Source organism: Eulemur rufifrons, chromosome 17, assembly GCF_041146395.1.
Source record: "Eulemur rufifrons isolate Redbay chromosome 17, OSU_ERuf_1, whole genome shotgun sequence".
Taxonomy (NCBI): Eukaryota; Metazoa; Chordata; class Mammalia; order Primates; family Lemuridae; genus Eulemur; species Eulemur rufifrons.
Window position 1 is genome coordinate 41907524 of NC_090999.1, and position 19634 is coordinate 41927157.

The window sequence follows — 19634 nt, forward strand, 5'->3', positions numbered from 1 at the left end:
TGCTAGTGGAGCGATGCTGCACGGCGCAGCCAGCGCTTCCCCGGCTCTCCTTCAAGCTGAAGGTTACCGACCCGCGCAGCCAGTCCCAACCCTGTGAACCGCGCGCCTCGGGTCCCGGCTCCGGCTGCTTGGCGGCGGCGCTCAGGGCAACAACCGGGCCGCCCGCGCCGGGGCGCACTGCACCAGCGGCTTCGGCTTGGTGGATGTGTATGCATGAGTTCTGCACCGAATGGGCGCAAAAAGCGCCCCAGCCGGTCCACCCGCTCCTCGATCTTCCAGATCAGCAAGCCCCCGCTGCAGAGCGGGGATTGGGAGCGCAGGGGCAGCGGCTCCGAGAGCGCTCACAAAACCCAGAGAGCCCTGGACGACTGCAAGATGGTGGGTAAAAACTGCGCCTCTTTTGCTTTTTTTATTTTGAGAGGGGGTGGGGGGAGTCGTGTATGTTAATCATTTGCATGAGTGCCAGCCACTCCCCCACCCTCAGCTCCTCCATGCCGATCACGTGCACATGCACTATTTTTAAATCTGCAGTCCCCCAGATTCGGGGTGACACCCGGGTCGTAATGGCCCTGCGGAGAGAAGTGCCACAGCAAGGGTCTCGGGGGTCAGCGGCTGTAGGTTGTACCTCGGCTCCCTCGAAGGAGAATGGTGGATGCGAAAGACACGATGAACTGGCTCGCTCACCAGGGAGGGACGGAATGGGGAGGTGGAGGTGCTGTTTTGTGGGGAGACAGTAGCAAACAAACCAAAACAGAGAGCACGGGGCGCTGCGGAGGGGACGAAGGTTCCAGCGAGAGGCTGTGGCTGGTCTTCCAGTCAGGCTCCAGAGCAGGAGAGGTTCAGTGGCCCGGCAGAAGGTGAATGATTTGCCTATTCCACCCCACCTTTGGTCTGCCCCCCACCCCCGCCCCTGCAACTTCAAATCCATATCCTAGCAGACGGGAGCGTCTGTGGGAGAGTTCCCAGCACCATTCTCTGCTGGCCTGGGAGTGGCATGATCACTCTCCAAATAAGCTCTTGCTCTTCAGAAACTGAGTCTGAATGGGTGGGGGCAAGAAGGTCTGGAAATAGAGCTTCCATGACCAGGCTTACCGGTGAAAAATAAACACATGCCTTGGACACAGACTTGCCATGTTTGTGCTGTAAGCTTTAAACAATTACTAGGCTCCTCGGCTGAAGATTTGGGGAGCTGGAGATTTGCGGAGGTGGCTCAGGGGTCAGTGAAGGCCCCTGTTTATGTACAACGAAATAGGAAACTTTCTGATGATAAATGTTTGGTGACAGAAATTCGCTTCTTTTCCAGCTTGTCCAAGAGTTCAACACGCAAGTGGCCCTGTACCGAGAGTTGGTCATTTCTATTGGGGACGTCTCAGTCAGCTGCCCCTCACTAAGAGCGGAAATGCACAAGACAAGAACCAAAGGCTGTGAAATGGCCCGTCAGGCACACCAAAAACTGGCTGCCATCTCAGGGTAGGAGACTCTTGGCATTATGTGGTTAATTCATATACATGATGCATGGATGCTGATAGAATTTTATGTGGCCAAGGCCTCAGAGATGATCTGTCCAAATTTGAGATTTTAACCATCACCCTGAGGTCGGTATTCTCCAGAGAGCTATATTCAAACTATAGGCCACACCATAATTTGAAGGTTGGGAGATTCGTGTGTGTGTGTGTGTGTGTGTAGACACACACACACACACACACACACATATGATTTATGTATGATCTGGAATCTTTAAGTTATTTTTTAAAAAGTAATTTCTAATATACTGACCACATACTGGAATTTGGAGCTTAAGATTTGGGGGGATGTTTGGGCATCAAACTGAAATTAAATCATCATGCCTCAAGATTATTTTGTCATCTACTGCTGAACAAAAGGCCTGTGCTGTAGAGAGAAAATCTTTGCTAAATCCCAGATTTACTATTTATACCACGAGATAAATTCCTATGATATTGCCTAAAATAAAATCCCTAAAATAAAGTCTTGGATATAAATTACTTTCTTCACTGTAGTGATATGGAAGGGTAAGTTTAAACATAAGAAAAATTTTTTGCAGGTTGGGGAAATTCACAAATCTTGGTAAACCTAAACTGCTTTTGTCCCCCCATTTTTTAAATTATGTTTGTGGATTCCTAAGCCTATGTTAGGTAATATACAGTGAGTGAAAACTTCTCTCCTGGGACCCCACCTGCTCCTTCTTGATGTCTCAATATCAGGAGAAAAGTTAGCCATGGATTTTGTTATCAGTTCCTATTTTCAAGATAAGTACTTAGAGCAAGGAAACACAGAAATCCTTCTACAAATACATTAATTTAAGTGTTTGGTTCAATCTGGTTATAGCCTTTATCTGTTTATCTGTGTGAGTATGGCCTTATCACAATAATAGTTCAAATTATTCAGACCCACCTGATAATGTTGCAGATTGATCACATGTAGGAATTGCATATTATTTACGTATTTGAAAGAATCACTCTTTGCCATCCTTAATGCCAATAATATATATAGTGACTATTTCTGGTATATAAAGATTACAAAGCCATATGTTGCCTCTCAATAATTAGTTTATGTTTCACAACAGGCATTTTATATCATGAAAAAGATACTGTACTAGTCTCCTTGAAGAGAGGGATAAACAAGATATGTTATGAACCTACTTTATTTAGTAAATATTGAGAAACCTTATCCTTTTCTTTTTTAACTCTTACACTGTACTTAACAGGAAGAAAATCTGGAAAGTAGAGGGGAATTAAGTGCTTCAGGAGTTTGGGGAAGAAATGTAGCTGTGATAAATCCCAGACAACGGGAGAAAAAACAATAAGAAACATGAAAGGGAGTAGTGGTGAATTTAAAAGTACAGAGAAATAATGATTCAGAAGGAAAAGCCGGTTTAGGACAGGAAATTTTATGCTCAGGGCTAAGGAGTAGCATCTCTGTAAACTGTGTTCAAGAGTGTAGGGTGGGATTATATTTAGGATCCCTTTAAATTGGAACTCAAAAGGAGAACATGTTCTAATCAGAGAAAGTGGACTGAAGAAATGAATGAGGAGTTCAAGTCAGTCTACTTTGCTACACACATGAAATTCAGATTCGTCTAAAGGTTCATGGAAGAAAGGGTCTGAAATTATTAGGTAAAAGTTGAGTTTTGAGGATTGGAGGTGGACTTTTTTTTTCTTTTTTCAAGACAGGGGTCTCACTGTTTTGCCCAGGCTGATCTTGAATTCCTGGGCTCGAGCAGTCCTCCCATCTCAGCCTCCTGAGTAGCTGGGACTATAGGTGTTTACCGCCTGAGATGGAGTTTGTTTACTCAGGGGTTTTCAGCCCTTTGCTTCTTGCTTATGTGTTGTCTGAGGGTTGATGTTATGGGGCAATTTTATAAGAATTAATGGGGAAATAGGTGTTCTCAGAGCCTTGCAAAGGGAAGACCAATTCCATAAAATGTTCTAGGATAGAATTTGACCCACTTTCTCCCTTAAAATAATAATTAAATGCAGTTTAATGTTCTTTATAAAAAATGACAGCAATATAATTGAAGGAAATCCCTTTAGTTTCTCACCATCTGGGATCCATTAATGAAGGATGTGATTCCCTTTGGCGGAATTCCGTTTCTGATACTGCTTGTTATGTGGGTTCTCGTTTCAAGCTTGATGTGAAGACTGGTAAGGAGCTGGCAGATTCACTTTACAGTTTGGAGCAGGGGTGAGAAAAGCAAAGGCTTTGGGGAATTTAGAGAGAAGGACTGGATTTCTTAAGTGCCCACTCTGTGCCATCAGAATCTAGTTATTTCATAGAACAGTCCTCTGAGGGAGGGATCATTATCTTTATTCTACAAATAGGTCTCAGAGAGATTAAGGAACTTGCTCAAAGTCACACAGCTTAGAAGCGGCACAGCTTTGCTTCAGCCTCATGTTTGTACTGCTTCTGAAATTCATGCTCTTTCCTCTATATAACAGCACCATTCAAAAACGTGTCATGTAAAAAGGAACAAAGTACTGATACGTGTTAAAATATGCATGAACTTTTAAAAGAGTATGCTAACTGAAAGAAGCCAGTCACAGCATACCACATATTATATGATTCCATTTATATGAAATGCCCAGAAAAATACAAATCTATAAAGACAGAAAGTGGATTAGTGATTGCCTGGGGCTGAAGGTGGGAACAAGTAGCGACTGCAGAGCAGCTCGAGGAATCATTTTGGGGTGATGGAATTGTTCCATAATTGGACTGTGGTGATGGTTGTACAACTCTGTATGTTTATTAAAAATCAAATTGCACACTAAAAATGAGTGAATGTTATGATATGTAAAGTACACCCCAATAAATTTTTTAAAAGGTATTATCACCATTGCTATGATTAACACTTTATCTTTTGTTGGTTTTATTATTTTCTATACATGCAGCTTTGATTGAAGGGTAAGAGCTATAGGAATGACAGAAAAATAAGACTTGGCTGTCTACACATGCATCAAGATGCCGCCTCATAGCTATCATCTAAGCACCAATGCTCTGTGTAGGAACACAAGTGGGGGAAAGGCAGGACTTGGAGTAAGTGAATTCACTCATTTTTTTATCAGTTCAGACTGACTCTTCCTTGTCTCCCAGCTGGCTTTGGAGCCAGAGGAGGGAGAGAGATTTGAAAGGGGACAGGGTAAAAGGAATTTGAGGCAAGATAGAGAGGAAGAGAAAAAACAATGAGTTAAGTGAAGTGAGCCGCAAATGCTACATCCCTTTCATCCCTACCCAATTGAAACCCTCAAGGAATGGTGTTGATCACAAGAGAAGGAAACTCAGACTGTGTTCTTCACTAACTGGCCCTGGGTAAGAAGGCCATCATCACCAACATGATCAAAACAGTTTCTCAAATTGTGTTTAGATCAGCAGAGTTCAGGCACAGTCTTTTCTTTCAAAGGCATCGGATAGCTGTCACTGGTCAGACCGAGCCAGGTGAATCCAATGTCTTCTCTGACTGGCTTCATTCACCAAAGTTATTACACCGTTACCACTCTGATCCTCTTCTAGATACTAAAGCTAAGAGGGGTCTTAAAGATCATTTGTCAGAGTGGTCCCCAAACTTTTTTTTGCAGCAAATCTTCCCTTCAATCTAAGTGAAGAGAGCCGTATTTTTAAGGAAGGTCAAAGTGGCATTGCTCTGCACTGCTGGGGGGAAGGGTGTGTGTGTGTGTGTGTGTGTGTGTGTGTGTGTCCCTGTGTGCATATCAGGAGTAGACAGCAGCCTGGGCCCTGTCTGCTTGCACTTCCTTTCCCAAATGACTTCTGAGACACCTTCAAAGAATCCCTAGGTCTCCCTGGTACTTTATATTTGAGGAGTCTGAGATTCAGAGGACTTAAGTGACCTTGGAGGCAGCTTGGTGGAGTACACGTGCAGATATTGGAGTCAGACAGACTGGGGCTGAATATCATCATCAATGACCTTGATGGAATTACTTAACTCTGAATCACAATTCCGTCATCTGTGAACTAGTTGTCATGCCTGATCGTGAGGCAGTTGAGAGGATTAAGTGAGCTAGGTATGTGAAGCAGGGAGCACATGCCCAGCCTGTCCGATGGCACTCTTGGCACTCTGCCAGTCAAAGTGGCAGAGTGCTGCTCTAAGACTGGAACCTGGGTCTCCTGCTCCCTGGCACAGTGCCTGGTGTATTAGGCACACCACCTCCTAAGAACAAAGAGTGAGAAGCACAGCACACAAGATAGGGATGATTCAGATGGGCTGACATCCTCAGGCATCTTCTGGAGTGAATGCCAGGGCTGGTATGCCGGTGGCTCAGACTTTCCTGTGCTGCTTCTGTGGTGTACGTGTCGGACTGGATCTTTCTCACACTACCTTCAGTTAATGGCTGCTGAATAGACTCAAAGTGTAGAAGGGTTGACTCCAGAGGGTAAAAATGAGGTTTAAGTACAATAACATGAGAGACAGCAGTGTGATGGGAAAGAGCATTGACTTTAAATCAGATTATACCTGAATAAAAGCCTGGCTTTACCACTTCCTGAGGACATATGTTCGAATTCATACACAGACTGCATATGAAGGTGGTAAGTGGCAGTCTGGGATGGTGGTTAAGTGCATAGACTTTGGGGCTAGACAGGCAGTGCCGCTATTCACAGGTAGTGTGAAATTGGGAAAAGGTATTGTCTCTCGCTGCCTCAGTTTCTTAATCAGCAAAATGGGGTTAATAAATAAATGGAACCAAATCATATGGTATTGTGAAGATTTAAGTATTTAGGAGATTCTCCAGAATACATTAAATGCTGTTATTAAGGGGTTAGTGTTAGTATAATTGAGACATTTAAAAATTCAGATTGTCAACATGCATTTATATTAAAAAGATATTAATCCATCAAATATTTTTCAAATAAATATTTTGGCTAGAATAAATTTTTGTTTCTCTTCGTTTCTTATACTATGTTCTGAGAAATTTTCCAGGTTGAAGTTTCCCAGATAGCTATCAACAGGCCTGTTTTTGAAAACCTTAAAAATGATATGGAGATGTGAAGCTTCAAGAGTAGTTTAGAAATATTTTCTTTGTATAAATTAGCCTAGATTCTTCATAAATCATATAATATGTACAAAACCTTTTGGCCTAGTTCTGGTATAGGCCGTGTGATATTGGATAAGTCTGTCAAACTCCCTGCACACCTAAATGAGGTTGCACTGAAAGACTTCTGAGTCTCCTGGCTTCATTATTTCAGTATTCCTTGTTAATTCCTGTAGAATCACGTAGACTTTGTTTACAGAATTGAGCTATGAAAAAATAAGCACCATTCAGGAAGTTTGATGATTGAATTCCAGAAATAATGTCAGAATCTGAGCATAGTACATTGACAAGAAGAATCTAAATTTCCTAATGGCCTTCTGGAGCAGTGTATTGTACATCCTAGAGATCCAGAAGCACAGATTTCAGGTTTTTCCCTCCAGCCATGGTTTTTCTGACCAGCAGGCCTATGTTTCCTTTTGTTGCCTCTGTCCTTCTGACTCTCCTCCTCCTCCTTCTTTGGGGGTGTGGGGAGAGGTAGGGGTTGTTTTTGGCTTTGTTTGATTTCTGTTTAATTTTTTTGCTCTGTCTTTTCCAGTCCCACTTCTAGGTGGTTGCTTGTCCATACCCTTGTTCTGTTTGCTAGGAAGCTGGGAGGTGGAAGAGTGAGGGGAAGGAGAATAGAGAACCACAGCTTAGTCAATACTTTGGCTGAGATGGCAGCAAGGCCGTGGCAGGGGGTAGAGTGTGGAGGAAGAGCTTGGAGACCACGGAAGCAGCTCTCACACGATGGGGGAGGTCTTATGTGAGCAGGGACAGCCTCTGCTGTCAGGACAAGGGACCTGTGGCTGGCAGATAAGTCAGGCTGCCTATTCTGTGTTTTATTTTTCCTCCCTATTACAGGTGTTTTGCTTTAAAAGTTTTAACTTTCTCTAGTCAAATAGTGAAAGCCAATTATGTATGTCTATGCCAAAAGAATATGCTCTCCATAAAGGTAACAGGGGAAGAACAATTTTATATTAGTTTGCTAGGGCTGTCACCACAAAGCACCACAAACTGCATGGCTTAAACAAGAAAAATGTATTGTCTCACAGTTCTTGAGGCTGGAAGTCTCAGATCAAGGTGTCAGCAGAGTTGGTTCCCTCTGAGGGCTGTGAGGGAGAATCTGCTCCCTGCTTCTCCCCCAGCTGCTAGTGGTTTGCTGACAATCTTTTGTGTTTGTGGCTTAGTGAAGCATCTCTGGCTTCAACTTCACATGGCATTTCCCTTGTTTGTGTGTCCATGTCCAAATTTCACCTTTTTGCAAGCCCCAGTCATACTGGATTAGGGGCCCACGCCACTCCAGTATGACCTCACCCTAGCTTAACTAGTTATACGTGCAATGACCCTATTTCCAAAAAATGTCACATTCTGAGGTACTGGGGGTTAGGACTTCAACATGTGAATTTGGAGGGGATATCATTCAAACCATAACAAATTCCCTTGGCCCACCTGCAGTAAAGTGTATACTTTGGGTTGTTTTGCCCAAAGTGGAGGTGGGCAGTGAAGATGGAGTTTTGTCTAGAACTGTACCCTCTCTATACTTTCCTCTTTTTTTTCTTTTTTTTTTTTTTTTTAATTTTTATTTGAGGGGTTTCCAGTGAAAACCAGAAAACCTGCTAGACAAATTCTACAAGAGCTGTAACACTCTCTACACTTTCACACATCGATGTCCCAGGGCCCAGTGTTTAATCATTTGCAAGATTTTAGCTCCTATTTGGGGTGGAGTTTGTGAACATGAAATAGAAGGTTTTCTGAATGAAATGGATTGCTCACAAAGGTACTGAGTCTCCAATATGGTTATCAATTTATTCTAAACCAATTACCAGTATCTGAAGGTGGAACAAAATTCCACTTGCAGGAGAGAATACTGGGCAGAGTAGATGAGGTATCTGACAATCCACATGGGGCACTCACTTTCCCTGATGTGCATAGGAGAATTGAGCAGGCAGGTGGTGGTCCCTCAGTGATACTGATACTGTTACTTAAGGACCATACGTGTACTCTGGAGCAAGTGACAAGGTTCTGACTAGCACCAGATTTAAAAAGGGTGCCATTATTAGCAACTAGACTAAATGTGATACAGAATTTAGACAAGTGTCTCCCATTGCCTGTTGAAGTTTAGCCTTTTCATGTTTTGAACAGATTTAATGACTTTCACCTTGTTAGAGTCTTCTCAATAGATGTTCTAATTAGAGAGAAAATTCAATCTGAAATGAACTTTTGGAAAATTCATTGTCACTTTAATATTTATACTCTGAAGTGCAAGAGAGCAAGGCTGTGTTTCATTCATCTTTGCACCCTAAGTAGCAAGCTCCGTGATGATATATGTGTCTTGTTTGTTCATTAAGTTTACTTGGTATTTTAAAATCTATTCTTAAACTGTGTCTTGACACAGACTTTAGTAAGAATTGAGAGATTACATTAGTTTATGTCTTATGACATTTTATTATATTTAACTGCTATTATTTTCTGTTTTATAACTCTAAAACCAATATGCTCATTTTTAAATAACAGAGGACTTGAAGAGCATACCTATGATCAATTTCTGAGGCATAGAAATAATCTGTTCATTATTACAACAGATCAGCAGGCAGTGTGTATTGTAGAATTACTCATAAAGTAATTATGTTTACTTTAGGTTATTTAATAAAATATCACCATAACATCTCTCTGCTTGGTGGCTTTATATTGAATAGTTAAATAATCATTTACCATTGAGATCAGTTTTTAGAACTATTCTTTAACCTTCTCATCCCAGAAAGATATTTATATAAAGCATAGCTCCAGAGCAATAACTATGCTGCCTGTTTCTTGATTTCCTTTGCTTTACAAGACAGGACTAAAGAAAAAGAGTAAAACCTCATGAAAAACATTTAATTGCTTGCCTATATACATGCATATATACACATATATACATACATACACACACACACACATAAATACTAAAACTTATTTGTGAAATCGACTCTTATTAGGATAAAGCATTTGAGCCTTTAAATAGAACTGATTTAGCAAATAAATGTTTCTGACCTAATGGGAGACTCTAGATACAATCAGGTTAACAAAAATCAATTTAACATTTCCAGCTGTAGATACAGAGTAAATTAATAATCTACACCAATCTGACGGAGTTGGAGCAAAAAGGAGAAATACACACTAACCCAGGGGAAGCCAAACCCTTCGTGTATTTGTCAGTCACTGAGAATACCTTCAAGTCCTCCCACCCTGTATCCCATCAGTTGGCAATCAGGTCTGCAGTGTTTTATCTGTTTCAGTGTCTATTGTGTCTCTCCGGTTTTTTCCCACTTATGTGGCCACCCTCTTAGTTCACGGAATATATCCCCTCAGGCCATCAGCGATTGTAGTGCCTCCCAATTGGTCTCCTTGCCTTCAATCTCTCACCTCTCCTCTTCAATTTATTCACTAGATCCAGACTAATCCTCCTAAAACACTCCTCTGATCTTATCACTTCTTTAAAATGTCCAAAGATTCCCCACTGCCTAAAGCAATGTTTCCTTAAATAGCCTGCCCAAGTCAGAGTCACCTGACTGGGGTACCCTCAGACCTAAAGCACCAAAACCTCTTGGGGCGTGAGGCCTGGAAATCCACATTTTTAATAAGCACCATCATGTCCCTCGATAGATTCTTGAACATGCAAAAATATGGGCCTATTGGCCTAAAACAGTGATTCTCAACCTGGGCTGCACATGGGAATCACCTGGGAAGCCTAAAAATGTGCTGGTGCTTGAGTTCCGTCCCTAGAGTTTCTGATTTAATTGGTCTGGGATACAGCCTGGGTATTGGGATATTTTTAAAAAGCTTCCCAAGTGAGTATCTGTATCAAAAAGGATTATATTTGGCTACATTTAACAGAAAATTCAAAGTAGCAGTTGCTTAAAGACACCAGGGTTTATTCTCTCCTAGAACAAAAGCCCTAGAATGGGCAGTTCAGAACTGGTGTGCTGGCTCCATGAAACTATGGTTCTGTCACCTATTCTCATGTTGTGGCTTTCATCCTCAACCTCGCTTAACGATGCAAGATTAGTGCAGGAGCTCAGTCCAGGTTCCAGACTAGGAAAAGGAAGAGAGGAGGAAGGGCAAAAGGCCACCCTGCCCAGTGAGGTCAGCTCTTGTTAAGCAGTTCCAAACAAAACCTCTTCCAGAACTGCATCACATGGTCACACCTAACTGCAAACAAGCCTGGGAATATATATATATTTTTTCTCATTGCCACCTTAAATAAAATGAAGACTTTATTACTAAGAGAAAGGCTGAGAATGGATATTGGAAAACAACCCACAATCTCTGTCATGCTACCCAACCTATGTTCCTGGACTTACCTTTTACCACCTAACTTTTAAACTCTCCACTTCCTTAAACTGCTCTACTTTTTATTCTTTACATGTGTATAACAGGATGAGCCTATCCTATTTGTCTACGTAGATAGTTTCTACATGCAAAGGCATACTCGTTAGCCAGGAAAAGAAATGATTTACTGCCCTAAATGTCAAGGTCTTACTTGTAGTCTCATCATAATCTTCCATGCTCCTCACACTGAAAACTGGAATAGAGGAAAGGGTCCCAGAAGGATTAAGAAAAAGATGTTGCTGCTTTTAAACTCATTCGTGGAAAAGACATGAAATTCAGAAACCACTTGGGAGGGAAAGAAGTTAGGAGAGGTGCCTTTGAAAGGACTTGAGTATAATTTTCACAAGACAGGATATGAAATGGGATAGGGCCTGCAAGGAATTATAGGTAGTGACACTCAAGAAGCCAATTTTTTAAAAATCTACCTGAGATTGAGTGGGACTCTTTTAAAAATTTTTTAAATATTCTTCAAATAAAGCAAAAAAAAATTTCATCAGGGAGTTAAAATCTGATGAGCTGTTATGAATAAAAGGTGGAGAAGCAGCTGGACAATTCAAGAGACAGAGTTTTCTGGATATGAGTATAAAACTGCAAGATGATCTATGGTCACGATTATAATGAGCTCATTAAGGGAAATTGAACTTGAAACTCATTATCCCATATAAACAATGTCATATATAGTAGGTCATAGACAGTATTTAACCCATAATTCACAAAATTATAAACCTTTCCAACATATATGACAATATCATCTATGGAAAAATATATTCATGTACAACTTCCCAAGTCATCTTTCTTTCTGGGAACCTATTCAAAGTGCTCTTCCAGATACTGGAGCTAGAACAGCTCTGAATAAAACAGAGAGAAGGCCCCTTCATCCCTGATGTGTGTGTTGGGGTCAGGGGTGTGACTGAGAAGAAACAAGCAAAAGAGAACATTTCAGATGGGGATAACTGCAGTGGAGAAAATGAAACAGGATGACATTATTAAAGAATGATGTATACAGTGTGGGTAGTTATTTTCAGTTAGGGTGGTCAGAAAGACCCTCTGAGAAGGTGACATTCTAACTTGACATCTGACTTTGAGAAGGGATCGAGCTATGTGATGATTTGAGAGAAAAGCATTTCAGGCAGAGGCAACAGCAAGTGTACAGGTCCTAAGAGTGAACCGAACTTGGCGTGTCTGAGGAACAGAATGAAGGCCAGATTATCAGTTTGGAATTGGCTTCAGCGGCAGGTAACACAGGCCAGACATCAGTGACTTAAACACATGAGAGTTAATTTTTCTCACATAATTAAACACCCAGGGGTAAAGCGTGGCAAGCATCGGCTCATGATTCAAGAATATCACAACTGAGATTTCTGTAGTTCTCTTCTTAGTAGCTGAGGAAACCTTAAAAACTCTCAAATTGGCTATGTGCTGGCTGAACAGATCCTTGTTCTGAAATGTGTCCAGGGGAGGAGAGAGATTCTAAGTAGAAATAATAGTTTGTTGTAGTAGAAAGGAAGAAAAGCCAGTCCTGGGACCTGTCCAAGAAAGAAAGGGTCTGTCCAAGCAAACAGGCCTTTCCCTCAAGGTCTCAAGATTGCTGCTGCAGCTCCAGAAATTGTGTCCATGTTCCAGGCAAGTAGGAAGAGCAGAGAGCAAAGACATAGGCCAATTAAATGTGTCCCTTTATAAAGGACTTTTTCAGAAGCCTTACACTGCAACTTGCATGAATGTCTCATTGGCCAGAATCATGTCATGTGGCTTCTCTGGCTGTAAGTTTTATGATCTGATTTACATATCTCTCTCTCCATACCAGCTGTCTAGTAGAACAAAAATTTCCTAATCTATAAGCCAAAGTGATGCTTCCTGAGGCCTAGGACAGGATCTCTAGCAAGACCAGGGAGATAGGAAAAGTAGGCAGCTTGGATGTGAGAAGTGAGGGAAGGGGTGCTAGAGTAGGAGAAAGAAGTGAAAGGTGGATCCATCAGCATCTTCCCCTCTTTTCTGCCCATTTCCTTCTTAGTTCATTTGTTCCTTCATTTATTCATTAAACATCAGGCACCTATGATGGGCCAGACATTGTGCCAGACTCCAGAAGTATAAAGATAAATAAACACAGCCCTTGCCCTTGAGAAGCTTATCATCTCGCATCTGTATAGACACAGGCATGTCACCAAATCATTGCAGAACGATGTGATCCATTCAGCAGTAGAAATGGGCAGAGGACAGAGGAGAGGCATAAAGGAGGCAGCAAGCAACTGTGCTTGAGTGGTGTAGCCAGGGAAAAAGTCTTCATAAAGGGAATGATGCCTTGGGCTGAGCTTTGAAGAACAAATAGCAGCAATAACCTTTCTCTTTTATTTGTGTAGCCTTGGGCCTCCCACCATAAGTAAACCTCAGGAGACACTTTTTGTATCTGTCCTGAACCAAAGAGAAACAAATAGTAGGTGTTAAGAACCTACTATGTGCTGTACCCTTTGCCCATATTACTTCATGGTTAAATGAGTTCATCTGAAATAACATTTACCTACAACCCAGTGAGATAATGTTGTTAAAGGCTGTCATGTTGACAGAGAAGTGCATGTACCTGCAAATAACAGAGCATAGTCTGTTCATAGAGTGGCTTCATCATAGAGCCAACTATGTAGGTGGATGGGAGCTGAGATCATTTCACCAGTTCAAGAATGCCGGACTGAGGTTCTTGCAATTCTTTTGACTTTGCCCTGTTGTTCCAAGATGGTGATCCTATCCAGAGCAAATGAGGCTCCAGGGCCATCTTGGATTCCAGGTAAGGCTCACTTGGGAGCTTTCCAGGGCACTCAAAACATTAGGTATTTTTTAAGTCTTCATTTCTGTGGTAATCTGGGGTTCTGAAAAGTTGAGGTATTTGGTTAAGATATTTGGTGGGACTGGGGTTGGAATGCTGGTCTCTGGTGCCAGAGTCTATTCTTGCACTATACTGGGCTGTTTCCTCAGATAGACCCTTTCTTTTTTGGACTGGTCCCAGGACTGGCTTCTCTTCCCTTCTACTGCCACAAACTATTATTTCTACTCATAGTCTCTCTCCTGGACACTCTTCAGAATAAGGATCTCTTCAGCCAGCACATAGCCGATTTGAGGGTTTTTAAGGTTTCCTCAGCTACCAAGAAGAGGAAAAGAGGCAGGAAGGAAAAAATAACAAAATTATGGCCTTGCTGAAACTGTCAGTGGATCATAAATGGATCTTGGCTCTACATTCTTGAAGCCTCAGCACTTTTCCCTAGACCCCGGATTTTTCAGACTTTCTTCCCCTATATCATGTCTACTCAAATTCCTCCATCCTCTGGCACTTTCTTTCTTGGTTATTTGATTATGCAAGTCCCAGAAATGACACTGTGGGATCAGACTTTGACCCAGGTCTGGGTGGGCTGAATGCTGGGTGTTTTAAGAACTGGCCGACTTTTTCCCAGAGGAGGACATTTTAGCAGGAGCAGGACACCCCGTCACCACAATGACATTGGCCACTCAGCTCCACTCCAAGACACCAATAGGCATAGGAGGGGAAGGTGGGGAAGGGCACCAAGTGCTGGAGAGATTCGAAGGAGAGACAGGAGCTTCCCACTGGGTGACAGGAGCACTCGTAAGAAAGTAACATTGAGGCTGGGTGAAAAGATGGGAAGAACTCATAGAAAATGAGATTGGGAAGAGATTATCAGACCAACCTCAAAAACACTACTTCTTAAAACACTGAAATCCCTTGTCAATAAACCCACAAGAGCTCCTGCTCTCCCAGCAAATGGAGTTTAAAATCATAACAGTAATTATCTAAATTGCCTCCCTCATGGGATTTCTAGTTTTCAGCCAAAATGACTGATTGTTAGAGCTTCAGGCTCTGAGGTTTAGACTCTTTTATTCCCTTAGAGGGTCTAATTTTGAAGTGTTCATTTTGGCTTGGAATTCTCATTTTCATTCTTGCCATCCGCTCACTGAGCCGAGGAAATATGTGAACCTGGTGGATTTTTTTTCGTCTCTCAGATATTCATTATCAGTAAACAGATAATTTCTGATTTTTCCTCTTAAATATCATATTCCTATTTTTCCGTTATCGTGAACATTTCTATTTGTCTTAGAATGAAGGAAGAAATCATTCTCCCTTACGCTCACCAAAATATTTCTGATATAGTTTAGGTAGAAATAGAAATTTATTCCCAAAATGGTCCCTGATGTGTAATAAGCACTTAGTGTTTCTTGAATTGTATACCACAAACACTTTGGGCTTTTTGTCATTATTTCTGTTTAAAAAAAAAAAAGTATTCTCCTGACTGCCCTATCCTGCTGTAACAAAAGGCAGGTCGGGGCCGGACAATTCTCCTTAGAGTAAGAAATGAGTAACTGGAAGGCAAGTCAAGATCAATCACCTTAATACTCTCATTCCTGTTCTCACTAGCACTTTATCCACTTTTACAAAAATCTATTTATTTTGGTGTTGTGATAATCCTCACCTAGGTCCTGCTCAAAGATAGTGGCCAGTGTGGCAAGACCTTCCCTACGAGGACCACAACAGACTCTTTATCCTCTAGTGAGCTAGACGAGGCAAATGTCAATGGTCAGACTCTTTCTGTGACTGTGATTTGGGAATGTCCAGTTTGGGTGAGTACAGCTGTCCCCTCTATAGGAGAAAGAAAATCTCACTCTACTGAAGGCTGAGTGGAAGGTCTCTCCACAGCTTGATCAGTTCCCTTGACCACCGCAGATGGCCAAAAGCCCCAGAATTCATCATTTTTAAAGCGTGTAGCCATGGGGAGGTCCCCTGTGGACAATGAGAAGACTTTGTGCACAGCAAGAAGGGAGAGTTGAAGTAACCCCTGCCAGTCAGCACACAGTCAGGAGTCAGAACATCGGTCAACCCTCACCTCACTGCAGGGGGAAGAACACGATTTGAAGGAGATTGCTGTATCTCCAAACTGGGTGACTCCCACGAACAGTTTTCCACCATAAGCCATATTTTCTTACTATCTGAAGTTTGAGCTCGAATAGCTGCATCTGTTTGAGTACTGTATCATCGTTGAATAATAAGGAAACTGCTCAGATTATTTTAGGCCACAGCATGCTCCATAATGCAGAATCACTCAGCAAATGTTCCTTCCATAAAACAAGCCATATCAACTGTTTTTATATTCATAGATTCAATCTTTTGTGTTCTGAGGATGAGATATGTTTTAAGCTACCAAGTCTGTTCTGACTCAGAGTGGTTTAAATTATTCTCTAAATTTTAGTATTAGGTTATTGTACAGATGCTGTTGTAGATCTAATGTGAAAATGTGAAGCGAGTTCAGATATCCGTTTAGATGTAATCTTTCCAAAAGAAATGTGATCACAGTTCATTCTGGGAAAGTCTTGCTTCACGCTTCAGCATTCTAAAGGCATTCTCCAACTTCTGAAAAGGAAATTCTGTGGGATGTGAGGGGGAAAGAGGCAGGGAAAGAAAATGATTCAGCTGGAAAAGAGGAAAGAAAATGGGGAAGGAGGGTGAATTGGTTCTTTGGGAACCATGCTGACTAAGGAGTGGGTACTGCCAAGAGATAGAGGAATGAAGTTGAAGGAAAATAAAGGGTACTCTGCAGTCGCAGGGTTAGTGTTTGGAGGCAGTGTGTAATTCAGGGTCTCCAAACTCAGGTCCAAAGGGGTAGGCAGAGTGCAAAAGTGAAGGGGACAAGGTGGGGTGGCGGCAAGTGAGGAGCTCATGTCTGTGGATCTGAAGCAAGAGGCTGCCACCCAGGCTTCATGGATTGCTGATTCCCAAGGAGAAATACAGGCCAAATGTGCCATTTTAGGAGGGCTTTTTTCTTGCTTAAGAGAATCCATGAATTCACATTTGTGTGTGAAATATCATGATTTTTATATGTTGGCCAACAGAAAAAGTGGCCCTCAGCCATTGTTGTCTACTTCTGTTAATTATCACCTTCTTGTTCACTCAGAATATTTGCAGACTGTTGGATGTGAATAATTAGAGAAACACCTGGCTGTTTTATCACTTTGAGTTTATATTAGTAACTGTGACCTTTATCATCTTCTTAATTTCTTTGTTGCTTTCAGAATGGCATACTATGGAGTGTTAAAACTTGTCCATACCTGTTACCTCATTAAAAAAAAAAAAAAAACCTGCCAAACGTAGGAAATAAAAGGCAAATATGGTTCGGCTTTGAATTATTAGTTAGTGAATCCCAAACCGATTTAATTAGCCTTAGGAACATGTTAAACATTTCTGGAATTGAACATAAGGAATGATAATATTTGTACATTTGTTCTGAAGTCAAGTTACTTAAAAGACCCTCTCTTTTGCCAAGACGACACATGCAAATTATCATATAACTCACATAGTACTCTCTTGCATCAAACAGGAGCCATTAATCTTATTTTGATCAAGATAAATAGCCTGTCAGGTATAGAACAGAGTCTGAGGTCTACGTGCATGCTAAATATCAGGCATACATATTTTACTTTATCTAATTGAGATCCTAAGGGGGAGGAAATTTCTTAACCTGATTTCTTGTTATTTATATGACTTAATAGCTGGTAGAATTTAACTGAAAGAGAACTCTGTATACAAAATACTGACAAATGTCAATCTACACAAAAGAATTATGGCCATTTCTAGATAGCTATTTCTGAATTCCTAGCAGAGTGTTCATTCTATGGTCAGTCTTTTCTGCTTACGAGTCCAGAACCTACAGCAAACATTCCCTTTCTAGTGCTTGATTTTTCCCTATTTTCAGACTCAAGGTTCAGTGTAGCCCAGTGGATCGTCTATTCTTCTCTTGCCCTTCCCTCTGCTTTCCCCTCCCTGTTCCCATAAAGCAATCAGGTGAAATGACACTAAGGTGAAGCGGTTTAGGGCTAGCAAGGCATAGATGTTACCTACGGAGGGGAAAAAATGTATAGAGAGGAAATTTGTGCGTTTGGAGAGAAGCTGGATCAAGTGACTGACCTGTAAGTTCATGAAAACGCCAAGATTCAGGAATTCTATGATAATCTAACATTTTCTTGATAGCTCCTTCTAGTTATAGATTCAGCACCAACACTTTAAACATCAGTATTTTATTGATAATGCAATTACGCCTGGGGTTTTCGAGTTGAGTAGGGCCCCCAGTAATAAGCTCTCAGGTTCTTTAAAAATGTGTATTATTGTTTGTTATCCTGTTAGTCTCCAAAGAGATAGTGGACATGAGCCCACCAATCAGTCTGCAGCCACAGGCATTGCACAGCAACTGCCACCCTGCTTTCTCTGTCCCACTGCCTTGAGGTGCTCTGAGAACTCCCAGTCCCTAGAGTGCTGCTGGGTTCCGTGCTAAAGTGGGAGAATGACCTCCTTGCCAGCTATGCTGTACTTGGTCAGCTGGGGCTTGGAAAAGCTCTGCTCACAAACTGTTGATGTATTTCTTGCAGCTTCTGCCTCTACTCTATCTTCCAGAGAAGTCTGAGTTTATCCTAGGTTCCAGGTGGTAAACAGATCCCATTCAACTCCCCAGAATCCTCTGCCTTCTTCTTGGGTCTACTTCCTCCCTCTTCTGGGGATAAAAAGGAATGCCCCCAAGCATATCCATGTATGCAAACACTGGTGTTGGACGGGGGAATGGGATGGCAAAGGAGCAAGAGATAAAGGAGGTGTCCTTGACGTGGGAGCATCGCCACCCTAGCTCAGCAGTGCAAGCCAAGTAACCAACTGAAAGAACAGCTAGTGGGGCCGTACTCCTTCCCAGGTGTTCTCATGAAGTCCCTTCACCCTCCCTCCTGTTGTAGGGGTTTTTGGGCCTTCAGTTTTAGAGCTAAGAGGGTGCTGTACAAGTCCTTGATTTCTTGGAACCTTAGAGGCCGCTGAGAGGCACACTTACCCTTTACTGAATAAATAGAATCCACTGTCACTATGGATATTCCAATGCTTTAGAGCTGGGGTCCCCAGCGCCCGGGCCTCAGCCCATTACGGGTCCCATGGCCTGCCTGAGCTCCGCACCACACTCCCCTCACCCACGACATCCCACCCCCTGTCCCCAGTCCGTGGAAAAATCGTCTTCCATGAAACTGGTCCCTGGTGCTAAAAAGGTTGGGGACCACTGCTAGAGGATGCAAAGTGTGCCCACAAATAGTGTGTCATTTAATCCTTTCTACGTCTCTATGAGCTGGGAATTATTATCTCTATTTTACATATGAAGAAACTGAAGCTCTGAGAAGTGAGGTGACTCACCTCAGCCACACAACCTAGGAACAATAGAGTTGGGATGAGGAGCCAGGTCTCCCGACTTGCAGCCCACAGCCTTGGCCACTGCACCACAGGTGCCCCCCTCCAGTCACCCTGTTATTTGTCTAAGGAATTTCTGAGTCAACAGAGCTGAGACCAAGCAGATTCTTTTCTCTCTTGCAAAGGGACACTCATCTCCTCCAAATTTATTCCCTCATTTACCTTCTTCAGTTGGTGTTGTGATGTGTATGCAGATCTGATGAATCCAGATCACTGCAGGGACAGCAAGGAGTCCCCAGGAGCAAACCCACCACAAGGGAGAAGGGATCTAGCATTTTGCTGTGGTTTCTGAGAGAGTGGTGCTCTGGGTAGAACATGGCGCCTAAACTCTTCCCAACCAGGGCCCTGGGGTGAAACCTGTGGGTATGAATTGAATACTGAAACACTAAACCCTAGAGCTTTGCTGTCCAATTAACTTGGACTCCAGACACTTCTCCAAATAAATGGGAGACACAGCAAGCAGT

At 42.2% G+C, this 19634-nt stretch overlaps 1 protein-coding gene and 1 non-coding gene across 2 annotated transcripts in view; one reads left to right on the top strand and one right to left on the bottom strand.

The window, feature by feature from the left end:
* The first annotated feature begins 213 nt into the window (after nucleotides 1-213).
* The window catches only part of RGS7BP (regulator of G protein signaling 7 binding protein), a 96237-nt gene continuing 76816 nt past the window's right edge, over nucleotides 214-19634 (top strand). Inside the window, exons 1-2 of the mRNA XM_069492631.1 lie at nucleotides 214-378; nucleotides 1304-1470. Coding sequence (XP_069348732.1) covers nucleotides 214-378; nucleotides 1304-1470 — 332 coding nt within the window. The remainder of the gene's footprint in view (nucleotides 379-1303; nucleotides 1471-19634) is intronic.
* On the bottom strand, nucleotides 8125-8186 carry LOC138398513 (U7 small nuclear RNA). Its single transcript, XR_011235994.1, has one exon. It is a non-coding gene; the product is annotated as a U7 small nuclear RNA (small nuclear RNA).